This window comes from Macaca fascicularis, chromosome X (assembly GCF_037993035.2).
Source record: "Macaca fascicularis isolate 582-1 chromosome X, T2T-MFA8v1.1".
Classification (NCBI taxonomy): Eukaryota; Metazoa; Chordata; class Mammalia; order Primates; family Cercopithecidae; genus Macaca; species Macaca fascicularis.
Window position 1 is genome coordinate 159,308,480 of NC_088395.1, and position 15,753 is coordinate 159,324,232.

At 49.7% G+C, this 15,753-nt stretch overlaps 1 protein-coding gene across 1 annotated transcript; it reads left to right on the forward strand.

Moving 5' to 3' along the window:
- Positions 1 to 8,150: 8,150 nt before the first annotated feature.
- Positions 8,151 to 15,085, forward strand: LOC123571213 (uncharacterized). The gene is made up of 2 exons (XM_065538170.2): positions 8,151 to 8,851; positions 10,478 to 15,085. The coding sequence occupies exons 1-2, from the start codon at positions 8,365 to 8,367 to the stop codon at positions 13,741 to 13,743; spliced, it is 3,753 nt and encodes a 1,250-aa protein (XP_065394242.1). The 5' UTR covers positions 8,151 to 8,364; the 3' UTR covers positions 13,744 to 15,085.
- Positions 15,086 to 15,753: the final 668 nt, after the last annotated feature.

The window sequence follows — 15,753 nt, forward strand, 5'->3', positions numbered from 1 at the left end:
AAAGTTGTATTTAACTTTGGTACCTGTCTTTGTTTGCTACCAGCTCTGCAAGTTTCTTTCTGTTTTTAATCACGCATTTTCTTTCTTTCATCTACATTTAGCAAACAAAGTCTTCAAGATTGTATTCACTCTGATCGTGCTTTCCCACTGCCTGTACAAGTAACAGGTTAAAGGTAAGGCTACCGTGTGCCATTCCCTTTGAATTCACTTGCTTGTGACCATCAGCATTTCACTGCCTCATAGAAAGCCACCAATGCGTTCGGTGAGGAACAATGGGCAATGGCCACCAGAGCCCTTGCTGTACTACTGACCCTTCGTGAGATCATATAATAAAATGTGGTTTCCTATGGTAACTTTACTAAAAAATATCTCTCATTTCACTTATTCATGCTAAACATTGACTCAGTTTGATCTCTGTCACAATGGCATGTTACTACTGGAAAAGGCATAAACTAGTCTGAAAATATTTGGAGATTTCACTACGTGCTCCACGAAGTAATCCATAGATGTCTATATACCATAGATACATCAATGTTTCCTAACTCATCTGGGTGCTAATTCTAAGAACAGCACATTGCTAATACTTCTCCACCTTGATCACTGCCAGTTTACTCCTTCTAATTACCTAGACTCGCGACAAAACATTTTCTCACTGTTTTAGGAGCCCGTGGTGCAGAACTTTGTCAAGACAATTTGACAGCCTAAATATCACGCTTTGTTATTTCATTCATAGTCTCAAAGAAATCAAGGTGAGAGTCTGGTTTTAGAGAAGTGCTCAGCAGATTAGATATTGCTGATGGATACTGAGATGAGATATGGGTAGGAGTATAACAGATGAATGAGGATGGAAAAGATGGCCCATGCAATACCCAAAATAGGATCCAGGCATGTGCAAGGGTATAGGGACAGAGAACATAGGCTCAACATCATTACTCTTAGGGAAATGCAAATCAAACCACCATCCTACCAGCTAACCACCCCCCAGGATGTTTAGTTTTAAAAGGAAGACAAAAATTGTTGTTGTTAAGATGTAGAGAAACTGCAAGCCTTATACACTGCTGGTGGGAATGTAAAATGGTGTGGCTACTATGAAAAACAGTTTGGTGGTTCCTCAAAAGGTTAAAAGTAATTAACATATGAAACCATCATTCCACTCCTAGATACATGCCGAAAAATTTAAAACGGACATTCAAGCAAATACACGTGTCTGAATGTTCATAACAGCACCATTGACGACAGCCCAACAGGAGCATCCCACATTACCACCGACAGATAAATGGATGAACACAACATGATGGATCCACCTAATGGGATATTCCATAGCTAGAAGAAAGAATGACGCTCTGATACATGATACAACATGGATGAACTTGGAAACCGTGTTACGTGAAATAAGCCAGACACAAAAGTTCACGTACCCTATGATTCCATTTATACGGAATGTCCAGAAGAGGCAAATGTTAAGGGTTAGCAATACTTAGAAATCAGGCAGTTATCATGTCATCTGATAACAAAGCGGATGAGTGGCTGCCAGGAATGGAGGGAGGTGGGAATCAGTAGTGACTGCCTAATGGGTACAGGGTTTCCCCTGGGACTGATGCAAATGTTGTGTAAATAGAGGTGATGATTTTACAAAACTGTGAATATACTTTATGCCACCAAATGGTATGCTTAAAAAGCTAATTTTATGTTTTCTGAGTTTCACTTCAAGAAATATTTCTTTTAAAAATAACAATTCATGCCGGGCACGGTGGCTCACGCCTGTAATCCCAGCACTTTGGGAGGCCGAGACGGGTGGATCACGAGGTCAGGAGATCGAGACCATCCTGGCTAACACGGTGAAACCCCGTCTCTACTAAAAAATACAAAAAACTAGCCGGGCAAGGTGGCGGGCGCCTGTAGTCCCAGCTACTCGGGAGGCTGAGGCAGGAGAATGGCGTAAACCCGGGAGGCGGAGCTTGCAGTGAGCTGAGATCAGGCCACTGCACTCCAGCCTGGGCGACAGAGCGAGACTCCGTCTCAAAAAAAATAAATAAATAAAAATAAAAATAAAAATAACAATTCTTAGACCCAGGCAATACATGTTCAAGTATTCCGAGAAAATCTAAGCGACCATTAAAAAGAAATTTTCGTTTAAAAATAATCTTCAGTTCATTCATGTTTACATACAAATGTGGTCCATGAAAAGAAGTCGGTTTTTGAAAACAAAACAAGTATCGAAAGAAATATGCAAAGAAATGATCAATAGAGTAACAAGGCAACCTGAAGAATGGAAGAAAATATTTGCAAAATGTGCTTGCTACAAAGAACTAATATGCAGAATCTACAAGGAACTCTACAAAATCAGCAAGGAGAAAGAACAAACAATCCCATTAAAACGTGGGCAAATGACGTGAACAGACATTTCTCAAAAGAAGGTATACAAATGGCCAAGACATTTTTGAAAAAATGTTCAACATTGCTCATCATCAAGGAAACACCAATGAACACCAGGGTGAGACAGCACCTTACCCCAGCCAGAATGGCCGTGATTAAAAAGTCAATAAACAATAGATGTTGGTGCAAGTGTTGGTGAAAAAGAATGCTTTTATGCTGCTGGTGGGAATGTAAATAAGTCCAACCCCTATGGACAACAGAACTAATAGTCGATACACCATACGATCCAGCAATCCCCACGACTGGGTATCTGCTCAACGGAAATGAAGTCATTATGTGAAAAAGGCAGCTGCACATGTATGTTTATCGCAGCACAATTCACAATCGCCAACATGTGGCATCCACCTAAGTGCCCATCGACCGATGAGTGGAGGAAGAAAATGTGTTTATACACCGTGAAATACTAGTCAGGCATTAAAAAAAAAAGAGAACAAAATCGTGTCTTTTGCGGCAACTTGGATGCAACTGCAGGCCATTACCCTAAGTGAGCTAAGTCAGGAATGGAAAACCGAATACCGCATGTTCTGGGTGTGAGCTAAGCTACAGGCACACAAAAGTACCTGGCCTCCTGTGTTCTGGCGGTGGGAAAGGTGGCCCCTCGCCGGACCTGGATCCTGCGTCCCTGTGCCTCAAGAGAGAACAAAACCTGTGACGCCTTCACTTGCCTCCCTCCACGACCCGTTCTGTGACACCTCCCCTGCCCCCAGCGCCTAGGCCAAGGAGAATTCCCAGCCATGTTGCGAATCCTTTCTTGGTTCCCGCGTGAGATGAGGCGGGATGTGACTGAGTGAGCTCCAGATCGACCCTGAGCCTCGGGGGTGTATTGGCGTTTCCTGCTCGCCGTAGCAAGTCGTCATCCAGGAGAACATCCGGACGACACTCTGGTTTCTATGACAACCAAGGTAAACGTTTCTTTCCCGGCGGCAGACACATATCACAAGGATATTTACAGAGCGGACAGCTGGAATAGCTGTAGGAACGTCAAGACTAGTAGGTGTCTGCTATCGATGTGACAGTGGGGAGGGCGGGGGGGAGGGGAGGGTGTGTGTGTGAGGATGTCTGTGTGTGTGTGACAGTGTGTGAGGGTGTGTGGATGTGTGTTTGTGAGGATGTGTGTGGATACGTGTGTATGTGTGTGCGTGTGTGTGTGTGTGAGGACGTGTGTGTGTTTGGGTGTGTGTGTGTGGATGTGTGTGTGTGTGGATGTGTGTGTGTGAGGATGTGTGTGGGTATGTGTGCAAGTGTGTGTGCGTGTTTGTGTGTGAGGATGGGTGTGTGTGAGGATGTGTGTGTGTGGGTGAGGGTGTGTGTGTGTGAGGATGTGTGTGTGAGGATGTGTGTGTGTGGGTGAGGGTGTGTGTGGGTGTGGCATTGAGTTGACTACTCAGGGCTCTCATCCCTCCTGTTCATAATGGAGGTTGGCAACTCCTGAGGAACCGGGGCTGAGGGGATTGAGTAGCGCGTCATCCTTAGACCTGACTCACTGTCCTGAGGTGACACGTGTTGAGCCAGAGCATTGTCACCAGAGTCAGTCCTTTAAAGCAGAGATCCCCAAGGATTTCTGACCTTAAAGGAATGTCGCAGGTCCCCGTCAGGATGGAAATTTACTCGCCTCCTCCTTGTAAGAACTTAGGACGCATACATTAGGAGAGGGAAATTTGATGCCGGCAAATGACGAGCTAGGATGGCTAGTACTGGAAGGCCTCCCGTCACTTTGAGCAAGCCGGGACTCATGCTATGCTCATTCTGGGTGGCTGACCCTTGAGACCCATGTTCTGTAAAAGGCAAAGTTCCTGGTCTCGCTCTGCTAACTACAAGGAGGTGAATTGAGTGAAAATCAGTGAGGGCCCCTTCTCCATGACAGAAGCGAAAAACACAGGCTCCTTCACCAGGGCGGACCATTGTGTTCCTATTGTCTACCAAAAGGCTCTGCTCTCCAGGTCGGAGAGCGGTGCAATTGTTCACTAACTGCATTCTCTATTCATGCTTGCAATTAGTGAACAGAATAACAGGAAAACTGGACTGATACCAATTCTCACCCAATGGTGCTACAAGTGCACTGCAAACCCTAGGGAAGCGTGAGACCTGTCTCTAAAGATAGGTTGAAAGTTGATGTGCAATTCACCTGCGCAAAGGGAAGGTGTAGGAATACACAAGAATGCACTTCCTTTAGAGAAACCATTTAATACACGGTGCCTTTATTGTAATAAAGGATGCCGCCAGCTCATCGTTTGAAGGAAATACCTGTTTTGGGGAGGGTCTAAAGTCACACACCTAGCAGCCGACAGGAGCTCCACAAAGCTCTAGTAATGCTAGGGAGGGGTGCTGGAGGGAGGATGCCTGCTTCTCAGTGGGAGGGGGACCACATCAGGAAAGGGACCCCACTTTGAGAAGAGCTGCTGGGAACTGTGTTCTTTTACTTGTTCCTAAAAAGTAAATGAAGCCCTCACTTGAGAAAGGAATTAACAGAGGGCTTCCAAAACGATTGTCCCCCAAATCATGGCTGTCGATGGCAGAAATAAAAGCTCATGGTCTTCCAATTCTTTCATCCCTCAACTAAAGAGCAAATGGAATAGAACAAAAGTTATACACCAAAACTAGAAAATACTCTACTGATAATTTATTTAGGGACCTAAAATGGACGATGATGCTATAGATTGTAGACTTACTATTTATCCCATTTTCCTTTTATTTTCATCTGCTTAGTCGTATTGTGCAGGCAGAGTTTGATTTCATTTTGAAATAAAATATTAAACACATTGTCCTACTCATTCAATACTCTGAGAACTTGGGTTCATTCACAAAAATGAGTTGGGCTTAGTGAATGTTCCATTTGTATCTCGTGGATCCTGGTATGCGGAAGTAGATCAATATTTGCATATCATGATCTAGCTGGATCTGCAATATAGACAGATAAAGGTAAACCTAGACAGAGATAGATGTAGACCTATCTAGCTATCTTGCTCTATTTCTAACTAACATGTTGAAATCCCCCCTCTACTAAAAATACAAAAAATTAGCCAGGCATGGTGGCGGGTGCCTGTAGTCCCAGGTACTCGGGAGGCTGAGGCAGGAGAATGGCTTGAACCTGGGAGGTGGAGCTTGCAGTGAGCCAAGCTCGCGCTACTGCACTCCAGCCTGGGAGACAGAATGAGACTGCATCTCAAAAAAAATAATAATAATAATAAATAAAAAGAAAAGAAAAGAAAAGAAATATACGTATATCAACAGGACAAAAATTCTGGAGTGTGTGGACTCATATAAGCATTTCTGGGTGATTGGATGGGTGATGCTTACAATATTTTCTATTTAGAAATTTTAGACATCCCTTTAGATGTTTTCCTGTCTATGTTTAAAATAAGGAACTAAACGAGGAAGAAAACAGCATTTGTACTGGAAGCAGAAACATTTACAGGAATGTGTAGAGGCAGTGAGCATGGATTCTATGCATCAATGCCAGGCTCCTTGAGTTTCCAACGTGTTTGTGTGTGTGTGTGTGTGTGCTTGTGTGTGTGTGTGTGTGTGTGTGCTTATGTGTGTGTGTGGAGACAGAGAGAGAGAGGAAGAGAGGAGAGACTGCATTTGGGGATGTGGTAGGCATTGACTTGGGCTTGAGGGTGCCCAATCACACCTGTTTTGTGACATGGGCTGGCAGTTTCAGTTAAGGGGAGATTGAAGTGCCAGGGTCATTGGTGATTCCTTCTCACTTTTGTTCTGGGTCCACAGGTGACACCTGTGCTTGACAGCTCAGTACTCTGAGTTATCTGAAGAAGAGGGCATTAAACCCGTACGTTCACATACCCTCATCTAAGAAAGGTTTTGTGCAACTTTTCCCTAAAGCATGTATATCTCATCATCATTACACATGTCATATTACATCTACCAGTGCCCGTGAACAAAGACACACACACATGCATTTGTTAAGGAAATAATTTTTGGCCCATGAAACCTGTAATTTGAAGTCCACAATGCATGAGCTAAAATATGTAAATGAGCTATGATACCCAATATTGCACGGTACCAAATATTGTACAATGGCTATAGAAAACAACAACAGGCTAGCAGAGTATTTCGATGTGGAAGGTGGGAAGTGAAGGACTGACAAAAGAGTTGCATCTTCAGTGCACATTTCTATAATATGGGACATTTCATTAAATAAAGTTTGGAACTATCAGGGAAGCCTCACGGTACAGACGTTCACACAAATGAGGTAGGAACATGAGCATTCACAAGACAATGTGTCCAGTTATGCTCTTAAGTTAGGAGCTCCAGTTGTGTGTGTGCACATGGATGCATCGGCCATGCCTTGGAAGCAGGCACATTGTCATGTGGACTGAGCTTCTGTGACGTGGTGTCCTTTCATATGTCTGTCTACACATTTCATATTCCATGCTAACCCATTTCATGTTATTTGAGAATCAGAAAAACACAGTAAAATGACAAGAGTCACCTGTCATGTTTCCTCATTTTATCAATCTCATTGAGTACATTTCATTTCACAGAGACAGAGAGAGAGACAGAGAGAGAGAGAGAGAGAGAGAGAGAGAGAGACTGCTGATATGGAATCCATGTGTCTTAGGGGGATGCTGTCAGGAAAGCAGTAGTTCCCAAGGTTCTGAAACAGAAAAAGACTAGCATACACTAAGTGGCATAACAGGGAAATTTTTGGAGATGCAAATGAGGGAAGAAAACAAAGATGACATCCACATGATGCCTGAGATGAAGATGTCAGTTCTTTTTGAAAAGGGCATGCACTCGAGAGTTGAGGAGGGGAACAGGATAAATCACTTGATTGGCTTAGTTTCCTATCTGTATTTGGGTTTCCAGATTGACATTAGGAGTGCATAGGTCCTGAGCATCTGCACGTGGTGCCACTGGGTCGCCAGAAGAACAGCGCACTTCAGGGGCACGGAGTCGGGTTGAAGGGTCTGCACACCAGTGCTTGCAGTGTGAGCAGCAAGAGATCCAGCTCACAGAACCAAACCTGCCGCGATCCATGTGACACTGGGTAAGATTTCCCCATTTACTAAACATTCGCTTGCATTCACTTCATGCCGACATTTCACGGTGGAATTTTCCTTGCCCGTAGTTGTACAGACACTTGTTTTCAGGATAAGAGTCACGGATGGTGTCGGGAGGCAAAAGTTTAAAGCCACGGTAGAGAGGTGCAGATGGCAGCCAGTGACCGCTGCCTGCAGTGATCTTCACGACCGATGGTAGCCAGTAATCACCAGGATGAGCTCCACGCAGCTCTGGGTTACATGTTTGTGTTCTTGCACATGATATGGTGCCAACACCCAGCATCTGCATGTGGGAGACCTCCTCGGGCTTCCTGGGAAGCACAGGTCCATACTAGCACCCTAGAAATAAAAACATGAAGCGTTTCCCCAGGTTTCTGCCCAAGGAGCCCAAAGGCTCAGAATACTTAATAAGAAACGTGGGGTCCCTGCCAGGACACCCACCTCCCCATGCAGGTGTTCCTCAATATGGAATTGTTAAAATTAGCACAAGGCCTTGGGTTTGGTGTGTAATAAAGCTCCTGGGGACCTTCTGTATGATCCCAAATACTTACCATCTGTCGATCCCTCCGGTCTAAGACTCGCTTGTCATGCTTCCTTATTTTATCAACCTCACTGAGCAGGGTGCTTCGCGTTTCACAAAAGGATGCTTTTCTGATACATTTCCGTTCTCCCTTTACCACGTTGCAGCATACTGCAGTATTGTCCACTGGAAACACGAGTTCAAGTGCCTCAGGGAGATTCAGGAGGAGGAACCCAGCCCACCCACACTGCACATCCTTTGCAGTCCGAAGGCAAAGGATGCTCTGCAGAGCAGCTTGGTTTAGGAGTGACCTGCGGTAGCAGAGGGTGTGACAAGCAGACCCCTCGACCTCCTTCAGCTACCTGTTCACACACGACTCAGCTCATCATGGACTCTGAGTACGTCCTATGCTCTTGGAAAGGCCGCCTATGGCCAGCAAAGGTTTTGTGTACACGTGGGACTTCACCAAAAACGAAGCCCCAAAAGGCGATTTCTCTAGAAGTTCAAATCCTCGCCGTAGATGAAAAAATCAAGGTGAAAAGCACAGACGTGAAGACCCCAAGTAAGTCTGAAATGGAAGACATTGCCGCCTCTGCAGCGGCACAGACGAAGCTCAGTGCCCCACTCAGAGAGAAGATGGGGTACAGAGGAACCCTTCAGGTGGCCCTGGAGATTCTGAACGAGAGAACAAATCTGGGTGGAGGAAGGAAACCACATGAACTAGAGAACACCACGCCCTCTCAGCTTTCTCAGAAGGTGCCCGAAAAACCAGCCAGTTCCGTCCCTCATGAAGATGATTGGAGATGCAAAGGCGACTTAAGGAGGAGTCTTGGGAAGAGGGAAAACCCAAGATCACCGACGATCCCTTCAGAGAGTAAGCATGCTCTGCGGGATGAGAGGTCACAGGAGCCCACAGCCATTGCCCCTACTCCAGGCGCCCTGCGCGGGGACAGGTCAGGGGCTCCCAGGGCCATTGTCCCTACTCCAGGAGCCATGCGCGGTGGCAGGTGACGGACACACAGGGCCATTGCCCCTACTCCAAATGCCCTGCGAGGTTATGGGTCTTGGGCCCACAGGGCCATTGCCCCTACCCCAGGCTGCCTGTGCAGTGACAGGTCATGGGTGCACAGGGCCACTGCCCCTAAACCAGGCTCTCTGTGCGGGGACAGGCCACAGGTGAGCAGGGCCATTGCCCCTACTTTAGGTGCCAGGCGTGGTGGCAGGTCACAGGAACGCAGAGCCATTGCCCCTACTCCAGGCGCCCTGCGTGGTGTCAGGTGACGGATGCCAAAGAGCATTGCCCCTACTCCATGTGCCCTGCGAGGTTACACGTCATGGGTGCGCAGGGCCATTGTCCCTACTCCAGGTGCCCTGTGAGGTTACAGGTCATGGGCATGCAGGGCCATTGCCCCTACTCCATGCACACTGTGCTGGGACAGGTCACGGGTGGGCATGGGCGTTGCCCCTACTCCAGGTGCCCTACGTGGTGAAAGGTCACGCACGTCCATTGCTCCTACTCCATGCACCCTGCGTGGTGAAAATTCACGGGCGTACACCAGCCTTGCCCATACCCCAGGTGCTTTGTGCGGTGACAGTTCACGAGCACGCAGGGCCAGGGCCATTGCCCCTACTACATGCGCATTGTGCAAGATAGGGTCACGGGTGGGCACAGGCATTGCCCCTATTGCAGATGCCCTGCGTGGTGACAGGTCACTGGCGTGCAGGCCCGTTGCTCCTACTCCAGGCGCCCTGTGCTGTGACAGGTCACAAGAACTCACAGCCGCTGGTCCTACTCCCGGAGCTCTACGCACTGACAGGTCAGGGGCGAGCAGGGCCATTGCCCCTACTCCGGGCACTTTGTGCAGGGAAAGGTCCCGGGCGCGCAGGGCCATTGGCCCTACTCAATGTGCACTGTGTGGAGATGAGTCACAGGTGGGCATGGGCATTGCCCCTACTGCAGGTGACCTGCGCAGGGACAGGTCACGGGCAGGCGGGGCCATTGCACCTAGTCCATCCACACTGTTCGGGGTTGGGTCCCGGGTGGGCACAGGCGTTGCCCCTCCTGCAGGTGCCCTGCACAGTGACAGGTCACCGGCGTGCAGGGCCATTGCTCCTACTCTAGGCACGCTGTGCGGTGACAGGTCGCAAAAACGCACGGCCACTGGTCCTACTCCAGGAGCCCTGCCCGGTGACAGGTCAGGGGTCAGCAGGGCCACTGCCCCCGCTCCAGGCACCTTGTGCAGTGAAAGGCCCCGGGCATGCAGGAGCATTGCCCCTACTCCGTGTTCACTGGGCAGGGACAGGTCACGGGTGGGTATGGGCCTTGCACCTACTCCAGGCACCCTGCTCGGTGGCAAATCAAGGAAGCGCAGGGCCATCGCTATTACTCCCGGGGCCCTGCGTGGTGGCAGGTCACGGAAACGCAGGGCTATTGCTCCTACTCCAGGGGCCCTGCACGGTGACAGGTCACGGACTTATATGGCCATTGCTCCTACTCCAGGTGCCCTGCACGGTGACAGCTCACCAGCATGCCCGACCATTGCTCCTTCTTCAGGCACCCTGCATGGTGACAGCTCGGGAGAACGCACAGGGATTGCCCCTACTCCAGACGCCCTGCACGGCCACGATGGCTCTCAAGCACACATGGCCATTACTCCTACTCCAGGCACTATGTGCAGTGATAGTCCGCCGTCACACGCGGCCGTTGCCCCTACTCCAGGGGCCCTGCAAGATGACAGGAAACGCAACGCCATTGCTCCTACTCCCGACACCCTGCACGTTGACAAGACACCAGCATGCAGAGCCATTGCTCCTACTCCAGGCGCCCTGGACGGTAAGAGCTCACCAGCGCGCACGTCCATTATTCCTTCTCCAGGCGCCCTGCATGGTGACAGGTCACCAGTGCACACGGCCGTTGCTTCTACTCCAGGTGCCCTGAACGGGGACGGCTCTCAGGCGCACATGGCCATTGCTCCTACTCCAGGCACCATGCGCAGTGACAGCTCAACAGCATGCACGGCCATTGCCCCATCTGCAGGTTCCCTGCGAGGTGACAGGTCATGGAAACACAAGGCCATTGCTTCTACTCCAGGTGCCCTGCACCGTAGCGGGTCTGAGAGATCACGGAAATGCAAGGCCACTGCTCCTACTCCAGGTGCCCTGCGCCGACACAGGTCCAACAGGTCACGGAAATACAAGGCCATTGCTCCTACTCCAGACACCCTGCACGTTGACAGGTCACCAGCATGCAGGGCCATTGCTCCTACTCCAGGCACCCTGTACATTGACAGGTCGCCAGCATGCAGGGCCTCTGCTCCTTCTCCAGGCGCCCTGCATGGTGACGGGTCACCAGTACACACGGCCATTGCTTCTCCTCCAGGAGCCCTGCATGGTGACGGCTCCCAGGTGCAAACGGCTATTGGTCCTCCTCCAGGTGTCCTGCGCGATGATAAGTCACGGAAACGCAAGGCCATTGCTCCCACTTCAGCTGCCCTGCGCGGTGGCAGGTCTGACAGGTCACGGAAATGCAAGGCCATTGCTTCTACTCCAGGCACCCTGCACGTTGACAGGTCGCCAGCATGCAGGGCCTCTGCTCCTACTCCAGGCACCCTGGGTGGTGACAGGTCACCAGTACACAGGGCCATTGCTTCTCCTGCAGGAGCCCTGCATGGTGACGGCTCTCAGGTGCAAACGGCTATTGCTCCTCCTCCAGGCGTCCTGCGCGATGACAAGTCATGGAAACGCAAGGCCATTGCTCCCACTGCAGGCACCCTGTGCAGTGACAGCTCACGAACGTGCACAGCCTTTGCTCCTACTGCAGGCTCCCTGCATGTGGACGGGTCACGAGCGCACCAGGCAATTACTCCTACTTCAGGCACCCTGCACTGTGATGGCTCAGGAGAAAGCAGGGCCATTGCTCCTACTCCAGGCGCCCTACACGGTGACAGCTCTCAAGCACACAAGGCTATTGCTTCTACTCCAGGCGCTCTGCGCGGTGACAGCTCACCATTTCGCACAGCCATTGCATCTATGCCAGGGGTCCTGCGCAGTACCAGGTCACGGAAACGCAAGGCCATTTCTCAGACTCCAGGCACCCTGCGTGGTGACGGCTCAGGAGAACGCACGGCCGTTGCTCCTACTCCAGGCACCCTGCACGGTGACAGGTCACAGGCACATATGGCCATCGATCCTACTCCAGGCATCCTGCGCAGTGACAGCTCACCAGCGTGCATGGCCATTGATCTGACTCCAGGTGCCCTGGGCAGGGACAGGTCACGGGTGCTCATGGCCATTGCTCCTACTCCAGGTAGAATGCAAGCACAGGTGTTGCAAAGCTCCCAAGCCTGCCAGGATTCCCTGACACTTTCGTGGCATGGTTGTGAGAAAAAGGGCAAGAAAAGGGCAAAGGCCTCAACTCTTATGTCCCTGCCTCCCACAGTAACGGAGGAGGGTGCATCTCGGCCGCCAGGTCTCACCAGCCCTGCGCCCCCTGCTCTGAAGGAAGAGACAAGGGATAGCCGCCCAAAGAAAACCCTGATTGCTTCCCCAGAATGTTCTCCCTTCTCGGGGTACGTTCAGGACCCAGGAGAGGGTGCCTGGAAGCCAGGCTGGGCAGGCATGGCCACATCCTCTGGGTCCCATCAGCACAGGCTGCCTTCTTCACTCTGGCTTGCCAATAGAAAAAGGAAACCTCCGGGTACAGATTTTCAGAGGCGACCTCAAGGACCTCAGACCCCTGCTGACGCTAAGCTTGCTAATCCCGTCACCATGGTTCAAAGGGCTGGCGGTAAACAGGATGGGCAGCCCGCCAGCCTTGCTTTTCCACAGGAGCCATGTCCCATTGAAAGGGGAACGATGGTCTGGTTCAAATTTCAAGATCATCCATTTTGGCCAGCAGTGGTCAAGAGTGTCAGCAACACAGACAAGACTGCAAGGGTGCTCCTGCTTGAGGCCAACCTGCACCATGGAAAGCGGGGCATTCAAGTTCCTCTTCGAAGGCTGAAGCACCTGGATTGTAAGGAGAAAGAGACGCTGCTCAAGAGAGCCCAGAAGACCTACAAGCAAAGTGTCAACTGGTGCTTCTCACTGATTTCCCACTACAGAGAAGGACTGGTCCGGGGTTCTTTCCGGGGCTCTTTCCTGGACTATTACGCCGCAGACGTCAGCTACCCAATCAGGAGAGCCATCCAAGAGGGAGACCTGCAGGTTGACTTTCCAAAGGTGAATTATGGAGACCTGGAAGACTGGGAGGAGGAGACCTCCCTGGGCGGGAAGAGGCCTTGCAAGAAAATCCTCCCAGACCGGATGAGGGCCGCTCGGGACCGAGACAACCAGAAGCTGGTGGACTTCATCGTGACGAGAAAGGGGGCCGACCCCCACCTTCTGGACATCTTGCAAGGCAGGAAGCAGTCCAGGTGGCTGACCGCGTTTCTGACCCCACACAGGGATGTGCTCTGCGTTGAAACATACCTGGAGGATGACGATCAGTTGGAAGTCGTGGCCAAGCATTTGCAAGAAATCTACAAGCAAGTTGACAAGACCATGCTGACTCTGATAAGGGATGACAAAGTCAGTTTTGTTCTGGAAGTTCTTCTCCCGGAAGCCATGATTTGTGCCATCGCCGCACTTGATGGGCTGGATTACAAGGCAGCAGAGGAGAAGTACCTGCGAGGGCCACCTGTGCATTACCGGGAGAAAGAGCTGTTTGACAGAAATATCTTAAAGAAGGCAAGAAGGGAACCAGCAACCACCCGTAAAGCTAATTAGCTCTCCCCCTGCACCCATACCTTTGCAGGGAGCCGCCTCCTTTCTAGAATTAATGAGAAAGCCTCCTCCCTTCCCCAACGCGTGTAAGTATGTTCTGGATATTCGAGACTTTGGGAATGTGCACAATTCATCTGGGGCCCATCTCTCGCATCTGGTGGTGGCACATTCATCACCATGTCTTCATCGCAAACTCGTGAAGCGCTATTTTCTTAAACGATTGCAAACCCTTGCATTTCCCTCAACGTCTTTGGATGTGTAGTTGTCCTGATAGGTTTGAAGGACAAGAACATTGATTTCCACAACATGTCTTTTGACTGGACTTGGTACTTTCATTCAGGACCTATATTCTTTTACACAAAAAGCCACTGGTATCAGCTTTTAAACAACAATAATTTTTAAAGCCTAATGTGTATTTTTATGGAAACATCGGTGAGACTTTTCATTCTTTTGGCGACACGTGGATAGAAACTGTCGGATTCCTTTTTCAGATAATTCCTGCCTTTTCCCTGCTACGCTTGTTTATTTTTTGAGAAGTAGCCCCCAGAGTTGAATCCCATGAGAGAGACATTTTCTCCTATGTTAACACGACCTTCCGATATGTCTTCAAAAATCAAGCTGCAGGCCAAACATGAAGTTACCGAATGGCTTGCACATAGTCCAGATGTGCATGAGTGAAATCTCAGTGTGCAGTGAGCGTCTTGTCAGCCTCATGTAAGATTGTCGCTCTGCATTTCCCTGAAATTCCACACCCTCTTTCAACGGCTGAACCGTGTCCTAGAACAGGCTTCCAGCTGTCTTCATAACTGGCAGTGATGGATCTTCTCCCTCTAGCTGTCGGTCCCCTGTGGAGGGCAGTTACAGACATCTCGTTCTCAGGCTGGCTACTCTCCACCTATGTGACTGGCCCGACTGCTTAGGAGCCCATCTACCTGCCCATAAATTGGAGGAAAGCCAGCTCCTTGTTCTGGATCCAGCATCCCCCAAGACTTGGCCATTTGTCTCAAAGCCAGCAAATTTCATCTTCTGACTTATTCACGGGCTAGCTCCAACAGGTCCCAACAATCTAGACGCAGGCCGGTAAGCCATTCCGGGCTGCTAGAGAAGGAGAGGCGCCAGGGCTGGGAGTTGGAAAAATGGGTCTCAGAGGCAGCCTTCATTCTGCTAAGCGGGACCGGCCCTTGGCAGAATAATATTAAACAGATGCAGTTCAGACCTAAGTTGTGAAGGCCACAGGTTGCTAGGCTAACTTGAAACAAGATGGTTTTTGAGGATAAATGTTATGGAAAAGCCAGTTTGTTGTTCAAACTTGATGTTAAAATAAACGTGAAGGCCTTAACATGAACCCGAGTCCTCTTTTCGTTCTTAGAGGAAGTCACCTGTGCTCATGAGACCATGTTATGTGTTCACATGGCCATGTGTTTGGGCAACATTGGCAGAGGAGCTGTTTGGAGTCACCTTAAAACCATTGTGTCTCTCACCTTGAGCTACGGCTGTGTCATGCTTGAGATTGTCCAACTCCATAGGTGGAGTGTCTAGGAAATATATAAACACACTTCCAGAGCAATAATAGCTTGGAAATTCTGACAAAATTTTAGAAGAGAGCCTTCCAAGTGGTGTATACATCAGGCCCAATGGAACCCTCTCTACACTCTGCCTGAGTGTGACCAAGACTCCTGGACACACTGCCTGGACAGTCCATGTGACATCCTCATGGCCCTGGCAATTATTTGGAAACAGACCACCTCCGTGCTCTGTGTGGACCTCACCCACCGAGACAACACGCTTTAGTTACTCCACAACACTGTGTCTCCGAGTCCTACATATCACCCGAGTTCAGCTTTCTCGTGGAGCCATGTTTATCTGTAGGTTCTAACATTGCTTTACTACCCCGTTCATTCATTCCTGACCTCATGTTAGGTCGGGAGAGCAAGTGAGGTGTGGTTGGAGGCTCTGCTCTGAAGACGGACTTCAGGTGCCATAGAAACAGATGGAAATGTGGTGACTCAGGTG

What these genes read in the sequence shown, in the direction of transcription:
- LOC123571213 (XM_065538170.2), top strand. Translation starts at nt 8,365, where the DNA reads ATGGACTCTGAGTACGTCCTATGCTCTTGGAAAGGCCGCCTATGGCCA. An exon ending in ACCGACGATCCCTTCAGAGA is followed by an intron (nt 8,852 to 10,477) that starts GTAAGCATGCTC and finishes CTCCTACTCCAG; the next exon opens with GTGCCCTGCACGGTGACAGC.